Source organism: Sarcophilus harrisii, chromosome 2 (assembly GCF_902635505.1).
Source record: "Sarcophilus harrisii chromosome 2, mSarHar1.11, whole genome shotgun sequence".
Lineage (NCBI taxonomy): Eukaryota > Metazoa > Chordata > Mammalia > Dasyuromorphia > Dasyuridae > Sarcophilus > Sarcophilus harrisii.
The window spans coordinates 174,369,369-174,393,315 of record NC_045427.1 but is presented as its reverse complement, the minus strand read 5'-3'; the positions used below and the strand labels follow the sequence as shown (position 1 = coordinate 174,393,315).

The 23,947-nt window shown below is 33.1% G+C and overlaps 1 protein-coding gene across 2 annotated transcripts in view; it reads right to left on the bottom strand.

Annotated features, from left to right (window-relative positions):
• The window catches only part of CSMD1 (CUB and Sushi multiple domains 1), a 2,563,917-nt gene that overhangs the window by 552,819 nt on the left and 1,987,151 nt on the right, over nucleotides 1-23,947 (bottom strand). For both annotated transcript variants that reach the window (XM_031949178.1, XM_031949179.1), the window contains exons 13-17: nucleotides 14,490-14,672; nucleotides 11,473-11,799; nucleotides 10,746-10,940; nucleotides 8,208-8,346; nucleotides 777-964 (exon numbers count right to left, since the gene is read on the bottom strand). In XM_031949178.1, the coding sequence (XP_031805038.1) occupies nucleotides 777-964; nucleotides 8,208-8,346; nucleotides 10,746-10,940; nucleotides 11,473-11,799; nucleotides 14,490-14,672 (1,032 nt within the window). The remainder of the gene's footprint in view (nucleotides 1-776; nucleotides 965-8,207; nucleotides 8,347-10,745; nucleotides 10,941-11,472; nucleotides 11,800-14,489; nucleotides 14,673-23,947) is intronic.

Genomic DNA, 23,947 nt, shown 5'->3' with positions numbered 1-23,947 from the left:
TCATGATCTCAATTAGTGTTTTCATAGAAGAGATACTCTGGTTTGCCATTTTCTTCTCCAAATCATTTTATAGATGAGGAAACTGAGGCAAAAGGGCTAAATGACTTGTATGGAATCAAACAGCTAGTAAGTATCTTAGGCCAGATTTTGACTCAAGAAGTTCAGTCTTCCAGACCCAATAATAACAACTATTTCTCAGGATTATTATGAGGATTAAATGGTATGCTATTTATAAAATGCTTTGTAAGTCTTAAATACTATATAAAGGCTAGCTAGCTAGTATTACTAATAGTGTTTGATTCATGCCATAATAGGATTAGCTAAAGGAAATGAGGCTATTTAGTTAAGAGAAGATAGGATAACTGAAAGAATAGCTGCCATCAAGTATTTGAATGAATGTTACTTGGAAGACTTGTGTTTGATTCTAGATGGAAAAAATAGAGACAACAGGTGGAAAGTATAGAAATGCTGGTTTAGATTTAATGTAAGGAAAAATTATTTTTGAACAATGAGAGGTATCCATAAACTGAATGATCTGATTCAGGAAGCATATCTATTTTTTAAAAAGGTTTTAAAGCAAAATCTGGTTGATTATTTGTTAGAAATGGTTTAGATATAATTCCTTGATAATCATTTAGCTAAGAAGAATACTTGCAGATTTTCATGTTATACACAAGAACACAACTACAAGGCCCATATTTAACTCTCTTTCTCTTTTTTTAAATCATCATTTTAAAGATAAATTCAAGCAGGAAAAACAACCACCAAAGACTTACTTTCATAGTGAATGAGAAATCCAACACTTGAACGGCTATTGTCAGTAGTGAATAGTAAGTACATGTAGTTGCCAGTGCTGATCAAAAATTGTGGTGCCTGGGTTCCATGGTATTCTCCTATTAGGGGTGAAGAATTTGCTGGTCCATCTCGAACTTCTAACGTGTCATAATTGACTTCTGTTTGAAATCTGAAAATATGAAAACTTTTCAGTGAGAAGAAGAGAATTTTGGTAAATATAACAATGAGGCAACATAGTATAGGGAAAATTCCTTGAACCAGAAGTCAGGAGTTCTGGTTTCTAAGTCTGATTTTACCAAGTTAATTTGGGCAAGTCACTTTACCTTTGTGACATTTAATTTGCTCCTTTATAAAAATATGAGATGATATCTAAGATTCCTTTTAGTTCTAAGTACTATAATGCTATGATTATTATTATTATATATAATTGAGTTGGAAATACATAATTCATAACAAAATGTAGATATGCAGATATGTACGATATACATATATATTTATATCCACATACATAAATTACATATTATATATATGTATATATATATATAAAACAATTATTGTGCATAATTCAATGTAAAATGACAAATTCTTACTTTAATACATTCTAAGACTGAGCCATCTAAAAGGCTAAAATACCAATACAAAACAGTTGTTTTTGCTATAAAAGATAAAAATAAATATTTGTTGTTGATTCACTTTATTTTTGTCTGATTCTTTGTGAACCTTCTGAGATTTTCTTGACAAAGATGGCATGGTTTGCCATTTTCTTTTTCAGGTCATTTTTGCAGATGAGGAAACTGAGGTAAACACAACTAGAAAATATCTGAGGTTAGATTTGAACCCAGAAAAATGTGTTCCTGCCTCCAAGCCCAGTGCTCTATCTATTGCTACCTAGATGCCCAAAATAGAAATAGCTGTACCTATTCAGGAGTCCTTCAGGAGTACCTCCTAAAAATGCCAAATTTGTTTAGCATGAGTTATAAATTTTAACCATGTTATTTCATGGATACCTTTTTACTATGAGCATCCTAAAATCTGTGTTTCTTTAAGAAGGGCAGAAGTTTAAAATTTATAAAACAACTTTTTTTTTTAGCAAATACTTTTAAAAAATAAATGTGGTTATGAGCCTTATAAAGCTGCATTAAATCTTTCAGGGAACTAGGATACCATCTGATAAACAAGTATTCCAGAGACTACATGATGCTCTATTAACTTGCAAAAGTTAAAACGGCTTCCTTTAAGTGCTTAACTTTTCTTGCAGGAAGTAACTAAGACATCAAGAAAATCTAGTGCAATAGAATTTTTATATGAAGTTCTGGCCACTTGGGCACTATTTCAGGCAATGAAGGCACCATTCAAGGGCAATGAGGCAATTTCCTAAATAGGGTTTTTTTTAGTCCTTGAAAAGCTAGTGCAGCTTCTGAAAAAGCCTAACTCATTCTTAGGGAGTAACTTACTACATCATGAGAATCTGACTCATTCAGTGTCTTTTAAAGAAAATAATAGGATCACAGAAGTAGAGCTGGAAGAGAACTTAAGGACTATTGAGTCCAACCCCAACTCATTTTAAAGATGAGTACTGAGGCCCAAGGAGCTTAAGTGGCTTGACCAAATTCACATGGGAGTTGTTTAAAAACTTTGTGACATTAATCCTTAAAAAAAAATTATCTATCCTGTCTAATTCCAGAACAGGAATATAGGAAACTCTAAATCAGAAAATGAATCAAGCTGAATGAAAGTCTCAGAAGACATTAGTGTTGCTATGCTTTTTAGAATAAAAGCATCCCTCCAACCAATTACAGACAGTCTTTAGTGCAAATATGCAGCTTTTTTTTAATTTTTATTTTTGCTAGACTTTTTGCTAGTGCCCTTGTTTTGGGCCAGAATTTAGAACCTGAAACAAAGATGCTTACAAGGCACTAAGTGGAATTGAGGAGACAATGGTTATCTAGTTTAGCATGGTTCAGTATGAGTGATTTAATCCTACAACAAATAATGGTTTCTTATTGATATAATGATTGACTTATGCTAAGTGTAGAGAATATAAACTGGGAGCCTCAGCTAGGTTGAGTCAGAGCTAGAGGGACAGAGGCAGAGAAGACAAAGGTCTGGCTGGTGGCAGGAGTTTAAGCTCTCAGAACCAAGGGGAGAAATTCAATTCAATCTTCAATTTTCCTAGTGGCTGGCTTGGCCTCCTACACTTCCCCCACTAAGACTAAGGCCAGACTGAAAGGCTTTCCAGAAAGCTGCCCAGCATTAGACAAAGAGATAATAAAGGTTTTAGACTTTAACACTGGCTACTCTTCTGGCGATTACTAAACTGAAATGAAGGCTTCTCCTAGAGACCCCAAGGAAACTGAAGCAGACAACATTACATTTTGGTGCCCAATGTGGGGCCAAGAACCTACATCTGTGAAATTAGGGTGAATACAAGAAGGAAATTTTGTTAAGGGCTAAAGAATCAGCTAAAATGGGATAAATGTTTAGAAAGGAAATTTCTACACTGCAAGGAAAATGTTTTCAAAGCTTGGTCAGACTGATAAAAAATTAAGGTTTAATTGTAACTTGGGAGTAGATCATTGAACTTTTAGAAACAGTACAGTACACATCTCCTTGATTAGATGAGTGGAAATTAGTAGGAGAGCAATTATGTGTATGCTACAATGATAATGGACCTGATTCAATTTATACATATAACTTAATACAATTAGCTTTAAGAAATTATATAAGTATTAGAATAAGAAAAAAGAAGAAAGAGCAGGAAGGGGAGGATCCAGATAAACTAGGTGAAAAGGATGAAGAATCACATAAGAAAAGAGTTAAGTACAATTCTGAGTGTGGTGCTTCACAGCAGGAGCCATTAGGGCATTCCCCATCCCCTGACCTCCCTCCCTCAATTAACTCTTCTTGGGTGGAGGGAGAAGGAGGAGGGGAAGGGGCAGTGACACAATCAGCACCATCTATAAAACAGCCTATGACAAGATTACAAAAGGCATTAGTTAAAGCAAAAAAAAAAAAAAAAAGACAGGATATAGCTGATTTAAAAATAAATGCATACCCTGTGATTGAAGAGCTTGACTCTTCAGCTCAACAAAGGAGAAGATACACTCCTTTTGATCTGGAAAAAATTAAGGATTTGAAAAATGTTTGCACTCTTTATGGGGCTATATCGTCTTATGTTAAGATGTTACTAGAGAATTTGGCTTATGAAATCTTAACCACTAGTGATTGGAAATCTATAGCAAGGCCATGTTTAGAACCGGTACAAAACTTGTTGTGGCTTTTGGAGTATACTGAACTATGCAGGGTACAAGCCCAACAAAATAGACAAACCAGAGTTAATATACAAATCATCTTTGACCAACTAGCAGGTGAAGGTCAGTATGCAGACAATTTAGCACAGATTAATTACCTCATAACAGCAGATGAGCAAATTGCTGCTGCTGCTGCTACAAAAGCTTGGGGGATCCTCCCAGAGAAAGATAAAAGGGAAGCCTTCATGAAAATAGAGCTAGGTCCCAATGAACCTTTTGCTGATTTGGTGGGACATTTGCAAACGGTTGTCACAAGAACTATTAGAGAAAATGCAGCTACAAGAATAATGATCAGACAACTGGCTAAGGAAAATGCTAATGAGGTTTGCAGAAGAATTATATGGGGACTACACAAAGATGCTCCTTTAGAGGAGATCATAAGACACTGTGCCACATTGGGCACAAATGCTTATTATACCCAAACTATGATGAACATGGGAAGACAGGGTCCCTCTTGGCAAGGAACTTCTAGAGAGACTCGCCAATGCTTTCAATGTGGAAAAGTAGGACATCTGAAAGCTCAATGTAGGCATAAAGCTAGAGTAAGAAGACAGGGTGAGAGAATAAGACCCCAAACCCTGTTCAAAATGCAACTGAGGTTTCCACTGGGCCTTAGAATGTAGATTGACCCAGGGAAATGAGAGGCAGGGCCAGCTTTAAGACCTTAAACAAAAAAACAGGTGGGGCATGATGGCAGCTGAGTTTATACCCAAGGAGTCTTTAGAAGTTCGGGACTTTGATATGATTAATCAGCAGAGAAGCAAACAGATGGCAGAAAGGGATTACATGATCAATCAGCCAAAAAGCAATCATATGGGAGAAAGGGATTACAATTGGAGATAATACAGGCTTTTTAACCCAACAGAAGGACAGTGTCCAGTGCAAGCAACTCTAATGTAATTGCCAGGTGATGAGGAGAAATCTAGAAAGTGGTAAATAGAAGGGACTAGATAAGTTAACTGCTTGGGGGAAAGGGTTTGCTTGTATTTCTACAGATGGAAAAAGAATCAGATGGGTGCCAACAAGCACCTGGAGAGAGACAGAAAAAAAAAAAGAAAAAAACCTCAAAACAAAGGAGAAGATTTAAGAAACATCTGACACTGAAAGAGCATGGCTGATAATAAGAATGTTGCAGAACTTCAAAATCCACAAGAATCATTGGATTTCCTGGGATAAAAAAATGTTGATAAGATTGTTGCAGAACTTCAAAATCTGCCGGAATCATTGAATTCTCCGAGACATGATAAGACTATTGCAGGATTTCAAAACTTGCAGGAATCATTGGATTCCCTACACACATGAAGTAATAATCCTTTTGGATTATTTCCAGGACTTATGGACATGTATAATTCCTCAAATTAATTCATGTTATTTGTTACATCACTACTAGCCTATGTTACTATATGCTTATGTAATACCCCCCCACGTTGATGGATTTACGTATACTCAAGTGAGACCCTTCAGAAACCTACTAATCTGATTTGATTCCCCATTTTCCTTTGGTTTTCATCTCCCTTCCTGAGAAGTCAGGGAGGCTGTGATCACCTCCTCTTTTGGTGTTTTCACCCCTTTTTTGAGGAATCAGGGAAGGTGTGATCACTTCCTTTTTTGGGGTTCTCGCCTCCTTGAGAAGTCAGGGAGAGTGACCACCTATGTAATATTCTCTGTTTCAGTTTCCTTGGGTCTCTGGGAGCAGCCTTCATTTCGGTTCAGTAATTACCAGAAGAGTAGCCAGGTGTAAAAGTCCAAATCCTTTATTATCTCTTTGCCTGATGCTGGGCAGCTTTCTGGAAAGCCTTTCAGTCTGGCCTTAGTCTTAGTGGGGGAAGTGCAGGAGGCCAGGCCAGCCACCAGGAAAATCGAAGATTGAATTGAATTTCTCCCCTTGGTTCTGAGCTTAAGCTCCTGCCACCAGCCAGTCCTTTGTCTTCTCTGTCTCTGTCCTTCTAGCTCTGACTCAACCTAGCTGAGGCTATATTCTCTACACTGAGCATAAACCAATCATTATATCAATAGGAAACCATTATTTGTTGTAGGATTAAATCAATCATACTGAACCATGCTAAACTAGATAACCATTATCTCCTTAATTCCAGTTAGTACCTTATAAGTATCCTTGTTTCAGGTTCAGAGTTCTGGCCTATAACATGCCCTAACCTTTGTTATTTTTGCTTGGAAGGGAAAATACTTTTAGTATCATATGACTGAGTCAGAATCAGGTCACAACTTGGAACATTTGGTGACAGAAGGGTGGCAACTTTGTCTTTCTGTCTTTCATATTTCCTCTAAAGACATAGTGATTCTCATGGTGTCGAGTTCTAATTCTTGAAGGATGACCAAGAATGAAATGAAATCTTTGCTACTTATTCTAACTCTCATGTTTTTAGATTTTCTCTCTTTTTAATTTTATTGATTTATTTATATTTTATTTAGTGAAAGCTGTGACCAAAGCTGTATTTCAAATAATATTCTAATATCAGTTGCCAGATACTCTGGATAAAGTTCATAACTAGAAAATCTGAATCCTTTTTCATCATTTTTCATCTTAACATACACCAATAAAGACCTTGATGCACAATTTGAAAATATTTGAGCAAAATTTTATTGCTATTCATTGATCTGGCTTCCCTATAGTCACAGTACTATATGTCTTTACATATCACAGAATGCTTCCTTCTGCACATCTCTGAGAATGAGACTATGAACAATGCCCTATTGCAAAATCCACATTACTTTTGAAGGTATGGTGGGTAGGAGGAACGTGGTAGGTAAGAGAAACATGGAAAAGGATTCAAGTAGATAGAGTAAAACACATAGTAAGCACTTAAAAAATTTTTTTTTATCATTGACATGTTATACTTTATAGACTACAATGGTATTTCATGGAAGCCAATTCTATAATACACTAATCAGTAAAAATCAATTTAAAACTATTATGTATAGTCCATCAAACAAATAAGCATCATTATATTATGAACACACACACACACACATATATATATATATATATATATATATATATATATATATCTGCCACCAATGGATAACTATAAAATTTCATTATGGAAGTACATATATGTATATGTACATGAATACATATTTATATACTTCTTTTAAAAATGGTGTGGAGCAAAAGTGCACAATTCTTAGAAATTTCCTCTCTTGAGATCACCCTGAAAAACTGAAGACCAAAAGATGATAGGATATCAGAGCAGTAAGTGATTTTAAAGATCAAGTCCAGTCTCATTTTAAAGCTGGGGAAATTGACATAACAAGTTTCAAGTAATAAATAAGAATTGATTAGCATAGAAATGAATCCATAATCATGGATATTATAGTCTAAGGGAAAATTCCTTTGCCAGAATTTAAAACACATAATAAGGTTATGAAATATGAGCTTTGATTTTCCTCTATCTATACTAATTTAAGAGGGGTTTTTTTGAAGGGAAATAATTTGCTTCTCTGCATATTCAATGAAGGAAATTTTAATATATAAAGAGGTGTGAAGCTATGAAGATATCATGTTGTATACACTGTTCAGCAAGATTGCTGTGTTGATTGGTCTTATATAACTTTTTCTTTGTTAAGAGGTAGATGTTTCAGTGAGATTATAGTGAGACATAATTATTATGCTGTGTTATCAAAACAAAAGACATCTTTTGTTATTGTTGTTGTTGTTGTGGTGGTGGTGGTTGTTATTCCTAAAGATTTTTGGACTTTGGTTCTTTTATCTAGTGCCTGGATTACTATGTTCCAGAACATGATCACAAAAATTTCATTTTTGTTGTAAACTCAATCATTAATGAATAGTAATATTTAGTATACAAAAATAAAGGATTAGAAATAAAACATAAAGAGAAAAAATTGTTTCACATGTGAATTTCCCATAGTAAGTTTTTCATGGATAAGTGAATACATATTCCAAGTGTTTAGATAAAAGACAAATAGCTGTGGTAGGGAAAAACATAACATGCCTGAAAGAGAAAAAGTTGGAGAGAATAAATCAATGTTCTTGACTGAAGAGTTTAAAAGTTAACTACATAGAGTTTACCACTCTATTTTTTAAAAAAATATTTTTACAATAATGAAAAAAATACTCACCTATCAAAAGTGATCTTGATGGAATGTCCTGGTTTTGCTTCAATGACCCATTCACAATTTAAAGAGTCTTTATAATACCCTGGCCATCCTGGTGGTAAAATAACCCCACTGGATGCTGTTAAATGTCCTCCACATGGTGCTGGTTGTTCATAGAAAAAAATACGATTCAGTTAAGAAGATTAAAAAAAACAAAACAAAACAAAAAGCTTAGTTCAACAAGTAACAAATGCATGATAATAATGTGTCAACAGTGTAAACAGCTATCAGATGCTACTTTTCTTAAATTTACTAAATTAAAAAAAAAAAACAGAATAAAGTTTTGCATTAATTACATTGTATGTTTCTGGATGGCCAACATTTTTTCTCATAATTCTTTCTATTATTTATGGTAAAACCAAAACAATTCTGGATATGCAATACACATTTCAAAAGTGGTCTCAATTGGTTAAAGTACACTAATTTATCTTTTGGATTATTTTAATGCTGAATGCATGTTAAATTATAAATGTAATACACAAGAAAATATATGTTAAAAACTGATTTTCCTCACTATTTGAAAAGAATTCCTGAATATTAGAATTTGGCAAGGAATTCACATGATAGCTATTTAAAGTTTGGAAACAAAGCCAATTCTTTTTTTCAAATTTCACAAAAACTGAATTCTATAAAAGTAGAAAAAAAACACTAAATAGTGGAAAAACAGACACTTAATTCAAGACTGTCCTCTGAAGAGAGATTCTTTTTGTGAGAGTTTTTCAAATTAAAGAAGACTATTTCAGGATGGAAGGCAATAATCCATTTATATTTCATTAGGAATAAAATGAACTTTCAAGCACATATCTGATAACTTTTGTTCTAATTCAGAAAGTGTTACTTCTAAAACAACAATTTTCACCTTCAGTTTATGGTTGTTTTCATTTAAAGTCAAATGATATTTTATAACGACAGCTCAATATAATAAAGGAAGTAAGAGGAAGTAAGAAAATCTGGGCTTAAATTCCAAATCAGATACTTACTGGTTCTATGAGCCAGGAAAAATCACATGCTACTGAGAGATTCACTTTGCCCAGTTCTTTAAAGCTGAGGCAGTGTAAAAAAGCAGATAATTATAGCTATAGCACTTACCTCACAGAATTCTCATGAGGATTAAAGGAGATAATGTATGTAAAGCACTTAGCAAACCTTAAGCTATATAAATAGGACTATTAGTATTATTATTATCTGGTTTAAAAATGGCCAACTTCTCCTTTCATGAAGGAAATTCCTTGGAGCAAGTAACTGTATCATAAGCAAAGATTGTGACAGAGTCATCCGTTACTAACGAAGTTGAGGGATTTTTCTATTCGGTATTTGAATTCACATTCGGTTCAATCATACTTTTGCAAAGGTCAGCTCCATAGAGTCCCCCATGTTCTATATTTCTTGAAGACAGTGATAATCATCTAAAACAGATGGCCTTAGCCTTTTTTTAATTTTATGAACACTTTTGGCAATTTGGTGAAAATGACTGACCCTTTTTTAGAACAATGCCTTTCAAGTCATAAAATAAAATGTATAAGATTATAAAGGAAACCAGGGATACAGAAACACAATTGCTTGTCTTTCTATGTATCTATCTACTTATAAATATTTTTAAATTCACAGAAATTTAACCCATTATTTAAATATTGATAGACAGCAAAATTTTCAGCCATCAAGCTTATTTTTAAAAATTTAATTTGAAGTATATAAAATAAAACTTTTGAGCTTATCATTTGTATAATATAAATATGAAAAAGCCATTTGTGAATACCAAAGGGAAACAAATACTTTGGATATGGCTTCATTGAAAAAAGGGAACACTTCTGCTTTCAAAATTCCTCATTTTTTCCCTGGATTTAAAGATACTAATATTATAATAGCTGGTTTTTCAAGGTTAAACACAGTAGTTTATAATATAAAGGCTATCTCCATGCACAAGACTGGAGCATTTAAACAGCTTAACATTTGAATGAAGAAAATAATTTTTTTTCATAAAAATGAATGCTTTCATATGGAATTTTATAGACATAACAAAAAACTTCTAAGGATTAGAGCATCAGGGCTATAGTATTGAAACCATCAAACTGTAGAATACTCCTAGGAAATGAAGTAGGGAAATAGAAGCTGCCTGAAGGAGCCCTTTTGAGTTATGTTCTAGGGACACATCTTTCTAACTGAAGGTTAGAAAAAAAAAGTTGTTCTTATTTGAAGCAAATTTAAACTTTTCTTTTAAAGCTCTTTTCTGCTGTTTCAGAAGAGTACATCTGCATATAGATGCTGATAGTAGAAGGCTAACAAGAAAGCAGCTAGCAAAATATTTTGTTTTTGGAATTGAATCTTGGGGGTATCCCCTAGTAGTGTTAAGAAGCAATACTTAAATAATTGACTAAAAAGAAGTGAATAGTATGTATATATATATATATATATATATATATATATATATTAAACGAATATATATGCTTTGAAAGAAATCAGAATGACAAAAATTAAATCTATGAAAAGGTCGAAAAGACATACCTTCACACCGTGGAACAGTAGAGCTCCAAACAACATTTCCATCCTGCATGATGCAGGTTATGGACTCTGATCCTTGAGTTTTGACAAAGCCATCATCACAATGGAAAGAAACAGAACTTCCTAAGAGAAATCTATCACCAAAACGCCTTCCATTTATAGGAATGCCAGGATCATGACATTCATTCTGACCAAATGCTAAGTAGAAAGGGGAAAAATGATTAACTGAGTAAGCTTTTAAAAATATTAAAATAAAATAATTTCTTGATCACTAAACATTATTTTTTTTTATTTTTAGTAGAGATTTACAGTTGTCTCCTAAACTTGAGAAATATTCCTTCTTCATTGCCCAGTGAAATTTTTTCTCCCTTCAAAGGAAAGATGAAGAGTTATTTTTCTATACAGCTACTCCTGAACCTCACAACTTGAAAATGATTTTCCTTTCCCTTTTCTTCCTCCTTGAGTACTTTGTACCTCTTTGTTCCTATTGTTTTCCACTCTACAATGTATCTGTATGTGCCAATATCATTTAACTCTTTATAAGCTCCTTCAATAGCTTTAGAATCTCCGGTATGTAATATAGTGTCTTGCACATAATAGACATTGAATACATGTGGAAATGAAAAACAGCCATGATTGCACTGTTATTTTCTTCTGACATGCCATCCTAGACCTTCATTGACTGTTGATCAAGAAGAATTAGAGTAGATAACTGTTTTGTAGTACTTACTAGTGTAAGTGATATTGAAACCTCTCCCTGTTGTAGAATGATCTGATTGAAACTCCAAGCGTACAATGTGTCCACTGCTGGCCAGTTGGGAAGGTACTTCATTTCCAGAAAATGTACCAAGAACTGATACATCAGACATCCCATCATCTTTGACAGCAAGAAAGTCAAACTGAGGTTCCACATCAAAGTCGTTAAAAATGAGATGAATTCTACTTCCTGGCTCAGATATTATCAACCAAACACAATTCATATTGTTGCCATACTCCTCAGGATAGTTTGGTGAAAGAATAATACCCGATGGGGTAGTGAAGTTGAAGAAACATGAAACTGTAAAAATATAAGAAACAAAAATATATAACAAACATTCTCAAATCTTAATTTGCACATGTACTTCACCTTATCCTCTATCTCCAATAAAACTGATCACTAAGAAATGAAAAAGAATTATGAAAAGATCCTGATTTTAATGTGATTATTTTAGGAATTGATTTGGTCACTTCCAGGTATATAATTTCTATCTTTTCATGAACTTTTTTATAATGCATTTTCATTGTTATCTTATATTGCACAATAGTAGCAGCTATAAATTATTTTAAGATTGGTACCTGAGTAGACTGGACAGGCAAAATGATTTTTGATGACTAATATTAATGCAGTTTTTAGGAACATATATCCTAGCTTAAAAAGACTAAAGTAACTTCACATAAAAGCTGATTTTGTGTACATAGGAAAACACTGAAAACATTCAATATTGACTCAAATCAATTCTATATATTTCTGTGCCTTTTTTCTATAATAATTATTGGTCCAAACATAGAGGCTTACACTATATTCCAGGGCATTGTAGGACAGCCTATATGCAGTCTCTTTAAATAAGATCTGAGGAGGGTGTTAGATGATTTATTTATGAGTCTATAAAGTCTAGAGGCCTACTAGGTAAGGAAACTTATTTCTGTATTTCTACATAAGTAGACATACACTAAAAAAACCCCACCAATTATAAAGAAATAGATTTTAAAGTACTAACTATATTGGTGGCACTTCCCAATCCAATAACAAGGGCTTATTTCTCATATTTAGAGGAATAGGGAAATATTTGAATAAAATATACCCTTTTTTAAAAAAATATTTTATATAAGGTATTTAAATGAACATATCAGTGAATACTGTTTAAGAGAGACGGATTTGTAGAATGAAAGACATTTGTACTTTGAGGTAAGAAGATTAAATTCTATCTCTGACACATGTGTAAGTCACTGAAATTTGTAAGATTGTAAGAAATAGACTAATAGCCAATCTACACCAGTAGAATAAATTATAATTTTATTTCATGTATTTAAAAAATTTTTTTCCTGAGAAGGGATTCATAGGTTTCACCTGATTATCAAAGGTTTCATGACACAAAACATGTCTAGACCCATTGCCTCATAAATTCTGTTTATTGTTTAGTCATTTCAGCTTTGTCTGACTCTTCTTGACCTCATTTGGGGTTTTCTTAAGAAACATAAGAGTGTTTTGCTAGTGAGGTGCTAGTGAGGAAACGCATTTTACAAGTGAGGAAACTGAGGCAATTAGGGTTAAGTGACTTGCTGAGAATCACAGAATGAATCTATGTCTTCTGGATTACAAGCCTTGTGCTCTATACATTGTGCCATTAAACTCCTCCAAAAGAAAGAAAGGAACCATAGAAAGTGAGAGTGACTAGCCTAAAGTGAAGCATCTAGGTGATACAAGGATAGAAGGCTAAATTTGGAGTCATGAAGATGTGGGTTCAAATCTTGTCTCAAATATTTACTGGTTGTGTGACACTGGGCAAACCACTTAACATGCATCTGTCTTAGTTTCCTTAGCTATAAAGTAGGGAGAATAATAAGACTTCTCTCCAAGACTTGTTGTGAGGATAAAATGAAATATTTCTGAAGTGCTTTGCTAGCTTGTATAAATATAGGTAGCACCAAAACAAACCCAATTGTCTGTTTCCAAATTCAGTACTCTTTCTATTATATCATTACCATTTTTTTTCCTTAGTAAAAATAAATTTTGTTCTTGAACATTAATTTTATCATTGAAACTAATCTTACCAATCAACCCCTACTGGAAATCTCACTATTGAATATCATGTTATAGATAGATAGATAGTTAGATAGATATAGGTATATATAGATATACCTATATCTATCTAACTATCTATCTATCTATCTATCTATATCTATATCTATATCTATATCTATCTATCTATATATATATATATATATATATATATATATACACACACATATATCCTCCAAGTAGTTATGGCTGGTATTTACATGATCAGAATCATTTAATGATAATTACTACAACATTAAAAAAATTTAAAGGTGTGATTTCATCAGTAAAGGGCCCTGCCAGTATGAAACCTCTCTCATAACTTCATCTTAGAGAGTTTTCAAGGGTCATTGACACAGTATTAATAGTGAACTCATATTAGTATGGATTAAAACAAAGATAGCATAGACAAAGTCAGATTTGAACCTTGATTTTAATAACTAAGTTCAAACTCTATCTGTATCATACTTCCTGTCTTTTTTCTTTTTGTCACAGAATCATCATTAACTTTTACTCAATATATATTTACAAATATTATTTTATTTTAATTAGGGATAGAAATCAAGATAATGAAAAATTTAAAAGAACCCAAACTATTGATTCTTTGAATTTTGGATTTATAATTGGAAAGGACGTCAAAGGCCATGTAGCCTTAGAAAACATTTTATAAACAGGGGTACAGAAGCATGTTGAAGTTACAAAACCTGATCGCAAAATGAAGTGAGAGAAAAAGAATTTGAACACAGGTCTTCTGAATCCAGAGCCAATCTCTTTCCATTTTATCAAGCTCAACAAGTAGAGACACGATAGTCATTAAAATGGTCTTTAACTCTTGTAGTATTACTTTGTTGGGGAGGAAAGGAGGTATTTTTCAGAACAGAGAAACCTGAATAAAATGAACAAAGTCGGGTTCAAAGGCCAATACTTACAAACACAGCTGGGTTTGTTGCCAGACCACTGGTTATTCTGTTGACATGTGATAACTCTCTCTCCCACCAATTCAAAAGCTGCCTGACATTCAAAAGTAAGAGTATCTCCATGTAGGAAACTGTTGCCAGTTCTTTTCCCATAAGATGGAATTCCAGGGTCACCACATCCTCCCTTATCAATCTCTGCAAAAATGATGTGCAAAAAAAAAAAAAAATGAAATATCTGCACTCTGAATATTTCTTAACATCATACTTTTGAGGATAGGAAACTGATTTAACTTTAGTACTTGAAAATGCAATTATGTAAGATGTTCCTAAAGAATATGCAATTCATTTTAAAGCTAACATCGTCAATTAAGTGAGATAGACAGACAATTAGGTACTATTTAAAACTTAAGGGAAAAGTTGTTATACAATTTGCTTTGTTTGTTCTTTTAAAAAAGATTATGAATGGCTATATGAATGTTGTTCCAAAGCAAGTTAAAATTGATAAATTCATTCACATTCAGTATATTTTGTGCATGAATATTCATTTTGCTGATACTAAAATGTAAATATTGTTATGCTTATGTGTTTTAGAGATCATAAGTCACATACAAAGAACCTTATCCACTGGGCTTAATGTTAAAACTGAATAAGTTTTTTGTTAAAATTCATAAAACCAAATGAATACGTATTTTCTTCAAATCAAAATATAATGGAGAAGCAAAATTTCACTCATTAAAAATGTGATATAAATAAATTCAATTCAATAAACCTTTAAAATATTTATTACATTTCAGACACTCTACTAGGGATACAAGAACAAAAAAGTAACAGAACCTGATTCTAGAACAGCTTATATTCTACTGAGCATTGGATTGAAGGTGGGGAAGAAATATTACATGCACAAAGATAAACAGACAAAAGGTATTTTGAGGAAAAGACACTATTAAAAATGAGAAGGGTCTGACATGTCTATAAGAAGCAATACCAGAAATTAACCTTGCCAAGATAGCAAAAGTCTTGGATGATTGGGGAGTACATTCAAGACATGAAGTACAGTCCTTGCCAAAGCAAAGAAATATATATTTCAATCCAGTGTGGAGAGTTTCTAGTAGGCCAGTTTGGCAAGAACATGGAGTAAATTTAGGGGAATAATCTGAAGTAAATTTGGAAAAGTCATTGAGAGCTACATGGTAGAGGGTCAGGCTTAGAATTTTATATTCCCCTATCTTGTGAGGCAATAGGAAGTTACTTAAGTTTTTGAATAGGAAAATAACAAAGACAAACATAAATATGGATAAAAATTAAATCTAGTTTTAACAAATGCAATGGAGGATAATAAAGAGATTATCTGGTGATAATTTCAGTCTGATTTATTGGTTGGGGTGTTATGCCACAGTTCTCTTTTATTGTCCTGACTCAGTTTCTCCAAGTATCCTGACTCAGTTTCCCTTCTTCTCAAAGCTCAGTCCTGTAAAACCTCCTTTCCCTCTTTATCAGAATATTTGATAAGGATAAAAGAACTTATGTTTTAGAATATCAGAATGCCTCTCTCCTCATCTCAAGCTATCGGAATGTCAGATACCATCTTATAAGATGCCTCCCCCCATCTCTAGTGGCTCACCCCATCCTGTCAGAGTCCCATTCCCACTCTCAGCACTCTAACTCCACCTCTGATTCAGTCTACCCCCTAGTCTGAGCCATGTGTATATAGGTCATTGAGAACTCACATTGTTTGTTGGATTCTTGGAGAGGATAGTCTCATTCAGCCCTGGAACAAAACCATGGATCCATTTGGTCCCAGAAAATCTCTCCCTTTAAATAAATTATTAAATACTCTCTAATCTCTATCTTGCCTCAGTTTCTCCAGCATTACAGGGGCATTGTCCATGTTCATGGGCCCAGTTTTCAGCATTTTGGTAAAGAACATACATGATTAGAGATTCCTGGTTGAATCCCCCAAAGAAAAAAGACAAAAAACAACACTAGGGGTAATGATAAGATAACTAACAACATAGAAACAAAAGAAACCTATTTAGGAGCTTTTAAAGGGAGAAACAACTTCTATTCCTATTCTTTCTCTTTTAAATGTAGAGTGTAGAATTCTGTCAGATCTTTGAACTTCCTGATGTGGGGAGAGAAAGAACATATTTTTCTCCCCTTTATCTTCCTAATACCAACTAGAGTAGTGACCTATAAATGATAGCTAATATATGTACTTTGTAGGTGAGCAAGGAAGTAGCTCTCAAGATGCTAGCTGTCTCTTTTGATTTGTGCCTCTTTTCTTGAGAACAGGTTAACAAACAACATTCCTGATTTGTATATTTCCACCTTTGATAGAAGCAATGCCATCCTTCATGGAAAAGAAGGTAAGGCCTACCAAGAGAATGAGTCATGTATATTATGTCATTTTAATTGTTGTACAGACAATAAAGATGGAGATGAAAGCCATGTATCTATTGAGCAATCCTACAAACCTCTTAGTCTGTTTTGCTTCCAGCAGAAAATAACAGGAATAATATTTCATATCTTAAATATTTGTTAATGCATATATAATATGGGGTTGAAAATTATCTGACATTTGTAGGGATTTGAGGAAAAGTATTCACTCTTAGCTCCGAGAATGATTTAGGACTATCATCATTTTTGAACAAGAAGGTAGAAACATCACATGTGAGAGTACATAAAGTAATTAATACACCATTTATGTGTTAATTGTGTATTGATTAATTTGAATATTAATTAAGTACAGACTGAGATGAAAAAGATCAAGGAAAGCTATTGGCTAGGCAGCTTAGATCAGAACACTGGCTCAATTTACTTTCTGGTTCCAGGAATCTCTTCAAGGATTAAAGGAAATTCCTAAATGAGGTCTGTATTTTGTTTGTTGTTTTAGCTTTGTTTTTTATCCCTCTATTCCTCTCACTGTATCTGTCACATTGAAAGTACATCCCCTCTAAATGGATAGCTTCCCCTAGAACATCTACTGAAGGAGGGCACCTGAGGCAGCTCTAATTTATTCTTCCCCAGGTAGTCTTAAAATTCTCTACCACTCTTCTCTCCATCCTTCCCTGTATGTCAACTTTTTTTATATGTTTATTACTTTTACACATTAAAATTTGAGCTCCTTCAGATATAATTCTTTTTTTAGTTAAAAAAAATTAAAGTTTTTAATTTTCAAAAGATATACATGGATAATTTTTCAATATTAACCCTTGCAAAACTGTGTTCCATTTTCCCCTCTTCTCCCCACCCTCTCCCCTAGATAGTAAATAATCCAATATATGTTAAACATGGTAAAAATATATGTTAAGTTCAATATATACATATATATTTATACAATTATCTTGCTTCACAAGAAAAACAAAAAGGAAAAAATGAGAAAGAAAATAAAATGCAAGCAAACAGCAACAAAAAGAGTGAGAATTATATGTTATGATCCATGCTCAGTTCCCACAGTCCTCTCTTTGGGTGTAGATGACACTCTTCATCACAAGGTCATTGGAACTGGTCTGACTTGTCTTATTGATGAGATGTGCTGCATCCATCAGAAATGATCATTATATAATCTTGCTATTGCCATGTACAAGGATCTCCTGGTTCTGCTCATTTCACTTAGCATCAGTTCATGCAAGTATCTCCAGGTTTCTCTGAAATCGTCCTCCTCAACATTTCTTATAGAACAGTAATATTCCATAACATTCATATACTAAAACTTATTCAGCCATTTTCCAACTGATGGGCAGCCACTCAATTTTCAGTTTTCTGCCAGTACAAAAAGTGCTGCCACATTTTTACACATGTGGGTCCCTTTCCCTCCTTTGAGATCCCTTTGGGATATAAGCCCTATAGAAACACTGCTGGATTAAAGGGTAGCCTTTGATAGCCCTTTGGGCATCATTCCAAATTTTCTCCAGAATAGTTGGATCACTTCACAACGCCATCAACAATGTATTAGTGTCCCAATTTTCCCACACTCCCTCCAACATTCATCATTGTCCTTTCCTGTCATCTTAGCCAATGCCAGAGGTGTGTAGTGGTACTTCAGAGTTGTCTTAATTGCATTTCTCTGATCAATAGTGATTTAAAGCACTTTTTCATTTCACTAGAAATGGTTTTAATTTCTTCACTTGAAAATTGTCTGTTCATATCCTTTGAATATTTATCAATTAGAGAGTGCCTTGAATTATAAATTTGAGTCAATTATCTATATATTTTAGAAATAAGGCCTTTATCAGAATCTCTGAAGGTAAAAATGTTTTCCCAATTTATTGTTTCCCTTTTAATCCTGTCTGTATTAGTTTTGTTTGTACAAAAACTTTTTAACTTAATATAATTAAAATTATCTATTTTTTGTTCAGTTCTTCTTTGGCCACAAATTCATTTCTTCACCAAAGGTCTGAGAGGTAAACTACATTCTGTTGTTCTAATTTGTTTATAATATCACTCTTTCTGTCTAAATCATGAACCCATTCAACCTTATCTTGATATAAGGTGTTAAGTGTGGGTCAGTGCCTAATTTCTGCCATACTAGTTTCCAATTTTTCCCAGCAGTTTTTGTCACATAGTGAGTTTTTATCCCCAAAGCTGTTTTTTTTTTTTGAGTTTGTCAAATACTACATTACTCTAGTCATTGACTTTTTTGTACTATGAACCACTGATCGACTACTCTATATCTTAGCTAATACCAAATGGTTTTGATGACTGCTGCTTCGTAATAGTTTTATATACCCAATTATTAGAAAGCACCATACCCTTACCAATTATATTGAAAAAAAAAATTTCTCTGAAAGTCAGTTCCTAGAAATAAATTGACTTTGTCAAGATAGCATAACTATTATGTGTTAGAGCTTGGCAAAAACCAATGGAAACAAACAAACCAAAAAACAAAAACCCACTTTTAAAAAAATTCTACCACACCAGCCCATCTCTCATTTCTAAGCACCTAGGTATCTATTTCATTCAGTGGTCAAAAATTTAAAAAGATAATTATTTAATATCTCAAAAAAAAAGAAAAAAATAATTTGAGCTCCTTGAAGGTAATGACTATATTTCTACTTGTATTTGTTTTCCAAGGGTCTAGCAAAGTATTTGGCACATAGTAAGCACTTAATAAATATTTGCTGACTATTTGATCAAGTTAAAAAGAATTTCCTATAAACCAGGCACTGTGTAAAATAAAGAAGGAACAGTATAATATGGTCTGCTCCAAACAAAAAGTGAATTTTACATAAACATTTTTATCTTCTGTATTGCTATCTTTATTATATTAGTAATGGTTCATTTGGTATTATATTATAGCCTATTAGTTTATAAGATACTGGAGGAAGGACTCTTTTTTGCCTCTTTCATTATCTGAAGTGCTTAGAACAATGCCCAGAAAATAGTGGATGCTTAATAGATGTTTATTAATGTATAAACATAAAATCTGTAAAACAGCAGAAAAGGGGACCAGGTGGACTTGAGAGCTGTCATGTTTTCTGTATATTAAAAGTGAACCAATTGTTTTAATAAATTATGGTTAAATAAATCTCCAGGGCAAAGGGGAAATAGGGAATATACCATCATGCCCTAGATCATCATTCCCATGAAAGAGATAGAAATGGCTTGGAAAAGATTTAATCCTCCTCCATCTAGAACAAAGGAGAAAGCAGAAAGGATCTAATTTTGGTTAATCAATTCTATATGCTGGTACATATTTGTATTATATATATTATTATGAGTATTTTATGTTTTAAGTATTTCTTTTGTGGAGAAAATAAATAGTTGTCCTATATATGATATCTCCTACTTTAAATGTGGAGTAATATTTCTATGGTGCCCTATTCATTTTAGGGAGACCCTATTCATGACCCAATGCTTAGTTTCACTTAGAATATCTTCCCTAGGGTTTTACTCTAAGGTAGCAGTATAATGAGACAGAGAGTAGGGGAAAATATTGATCCCCTTTTGTTAAGTTAGAGTCAGATTTCTTCATATGTTCCCTTTCGAAATCTATTCCTTTATGTAAATGAGGAGCCTGCTGAGTTACTAAAATTTGCAGTGAAATTTTTATATAGAGATATTTTTATAGAAAATTTCTTAATTGACATCTTTTTTCCCTCTTGAATTTATAATCCATAATCTTGTAGATATCAGTGTCATGATCAGTTTATCACTGTTATTTACAATCTAGTTTCCAATAATTACTATTGTTATACAAAGTTTATATAATATTTTGAAGTTTATAAAGTATATTACATAACTAATATCTCACAACATACTTTTGAGATAAATATTAGTATTATCATTTGGTTGTTCAGTTTTTTCAGTCACATTTAACTCTTCATGATAATATTTCAGATTTACTTGGCAAAGAAACTGGAGTGGTTTGCCATTTTCTTTTCCAGCTCATTTTAAAGATGAGAAAACTAAGGCAAACAGGGTCAAATAATTTGCCAAGCTCACATAACTACTAAGTATCTGAAGTCAAATTTGAACTCAAGAAAATGACTCTTTCTGACATGAGGCTTGTCATTCTATCCACTCTGTCATTTAGTTGACTTTTTATTATCATTTACAGGTAAGCAAATTAAATCTCAGAGAAGGTAGAAATGATTTTAGAGTGGTTAAATGACTGGTAAATGGCAAAGATTAAGTTTAAATCCATAACTTTTGTACTTTTAAAAAACATTTATGTCAAGAGTGTGCTAGGTGTGATAGTGGTATATAGAGACCTAGATCAAGAGTAAGGATGACCTAGTTGAAATCTGGTCTCAAACTCTCAGAAGTTGTGTAACTCTGAGCAAGTCACTTAACCTCTCATCTGTAAAAGGATAGTAATAACACACACCTTCTGGGGTAGTTAGAATAAGAAATGATTTTTAAAGCTCTGCAAATTTTAAGCACTCTATATATTCCAGCTATTATTATTTCATATTATACCTCTTTATCAACTCTTCATTCTAGAGAGTTTTCTAACTCTTCTCTCAAAGTATATATCTCTTATCTGACTGCCTTTACATAGGTTGCTTCCAATTCCTGGAATGGACTTTCATCTCATCTCTGCCTCTTGGAATTCCTATATTCTTTCAATTTGATAGCACATGCTATTTCTATATTTAGACTTTTTTTGTTCAAGTCTAAATATTTTAAAGAAATGGTTTAAAATATGATTTCCCTAGTATTCAGAAAAATGTTTTACCTGTCTAGTTATAGATTATTTCTTTCATATCCATGAAGAAGTGATTGGAGAGAAGGGTAGGAACAGTTTTACTTTAGCAAAATTAAAACTCCTGTAAAAACTCATGATATCTTGATAAAAACTAACTAATTCATATTTTCATATTGGACAAAGAAAAGAAATAAGATCAGTTTCCAAGGCAAGTTGGAGTGGATAGAGACATGGCTTTGGAAGTTTCAATAATCAATCAATAAACCTTTATTAAGTTTCTACTTAATAGGCACTGTGCTAAGACCTAAGATACAAAAAGATGCAAAAGATAAAATCTGGCCTGAAGGAACTAAATGTGAAGACAATATCCATACAAATATGTCCAAAGCAAGTTATATATCAAATAAATAAGGAATAATTAAAAGAGGGAAAACATGAGAATTAAAAGGAGTTAAGGAAAGCTTCTAGTAAAAGATGGACTTTTAATTGGATTGATTTAATTATCTAATTAAACAAAGCCTGGGAAATCAACAATTGGAACTGTTAAAGAAGAGACTTCTTGGCATGAGAGAAAATAACTAGAGCCAAGAGATTAAGAATGTCACTTATGGAATGACCAAGAAAATAGTGTCACTGTACAACATGTACAAGTACATTTTGAGGAATAAGGTATAAAAAGAATGGAGAAGTAGGAGGTGACTAGGTTATGAAGATCTTTGAATGAAAAATAAAGCATTTTGTTTTTGTTCCTGGAGGCAAATGGAAACCACTGGCGTTTGGGATAACATGATCAGATTTGTGCTTTCAGAAAAAAAAAAAAAAAAGATAAAAACAATGTTGTAGCTATAGAGAGGGTGGATTGGATTGGGGAGAGTCATGAGAAAGCAGACCACCAGGAAGCTATTGCAATAGTCCAAGTGTGAGGACCTGAAATAGAGTGGCAGAAATGTCAGATTATGGAAGGGGAAATATATGAAAAATATAGCAGAAGTGAAAAAGACAGGTTTTGTCAACAGACTAAGTAAGTATAGGAGGTGAGAGATGGTGAGAAGTCAAAGACAACATCTATGTTACAAGCCTAAGGAACTTGGAAGATGGTCAACAACACTAACATTCCTCAATCCCAGCTCTAAAATTCCAAAGAACTACTATAAATGTTTGTATATATGCACATTTTCCTTTCATCTCTTTGATAGACAAGTCTTGTTAAATCATGTTGCCTCTTCTGTCAGTTTATAAATCAAAAATCTAAATATTAATTCATCTTACTATTTACAACGTTTGCCACTGGACCTTTTTTTGATGTTAAAATGTCACAAAGCTACATTGGAAGCAACATCAACTGTCAGAATCATTTGAAAGTGACTATACTACTTGGAAATATCTTCTGTGTTATAGCAGAAGCAAGCTCTCAATAATAATCTACCCTCAATATACAGATGGATTATCAAGGTCAATATTCCCTTCAGCTGTGCAGATCATCGTCCATCCTTTCTTCCCCAAACTGTTCAAGTCTTTTACATTACCCATGCACATTAAAACTCAAACTATTCATTGGTTTTAATTAGGGTATACATTAGGCAAATAATCCAGAATTTACAGGGATGTCTGTAACATCCCTAACAAGTAATAGTCTAGCTGACATCCAAGAAAAGAAGGGAAACCAACCATCAGCTAAAACATTTTTCTCTAGTTTCGGATGGTTCTTATTATTAATGGGGTAGTTTCTCATATATGTAATCTAAACATAGAGCTCTGCAATTTCTACTCATAGCTACTAATTCTGCTCTACGAGGCCAGGCCTAGTAGTCTAATTCCTTTTTCATCACTCAATCCATCAATCAGTCAACAAGAATGTGTTATATGTACTTACTTTATGCTAGTCACTAGAGATACAAATACAAAGAATGAAAGGGAAAACTACATATCAATTTGTCCTGTTGACATGGTTTAGTTATATCTAACTCTTTGTGACCCCATTTGGGATTCCTTTGACAAGGGTACTAGAGTAGTTTGCCATTTACTTCTCATGTTCATTTTATAAATGAGGAAACTGATGCAAATAAGGTAATTTTTTTACAAGTGTCACATAGCTAGAAAGTGTTCTAATCTAAACTATTCTAAACTGATCTAATACCTTCCTTTTATAAGTGAAGGAATAACTAAGGTAGGTTGGGTACAAAAGGGACTTTTCCATGTGATCTTGTGTCCACAATCTCAGGTCCTTCCATTAACCTTCTTATAGTATGGTCTTCATGTCTATCAGCATTCTAGAAGGCTTCCTGTTAACATTCTTAAAACTTGTTGGCAAATTGTTAGC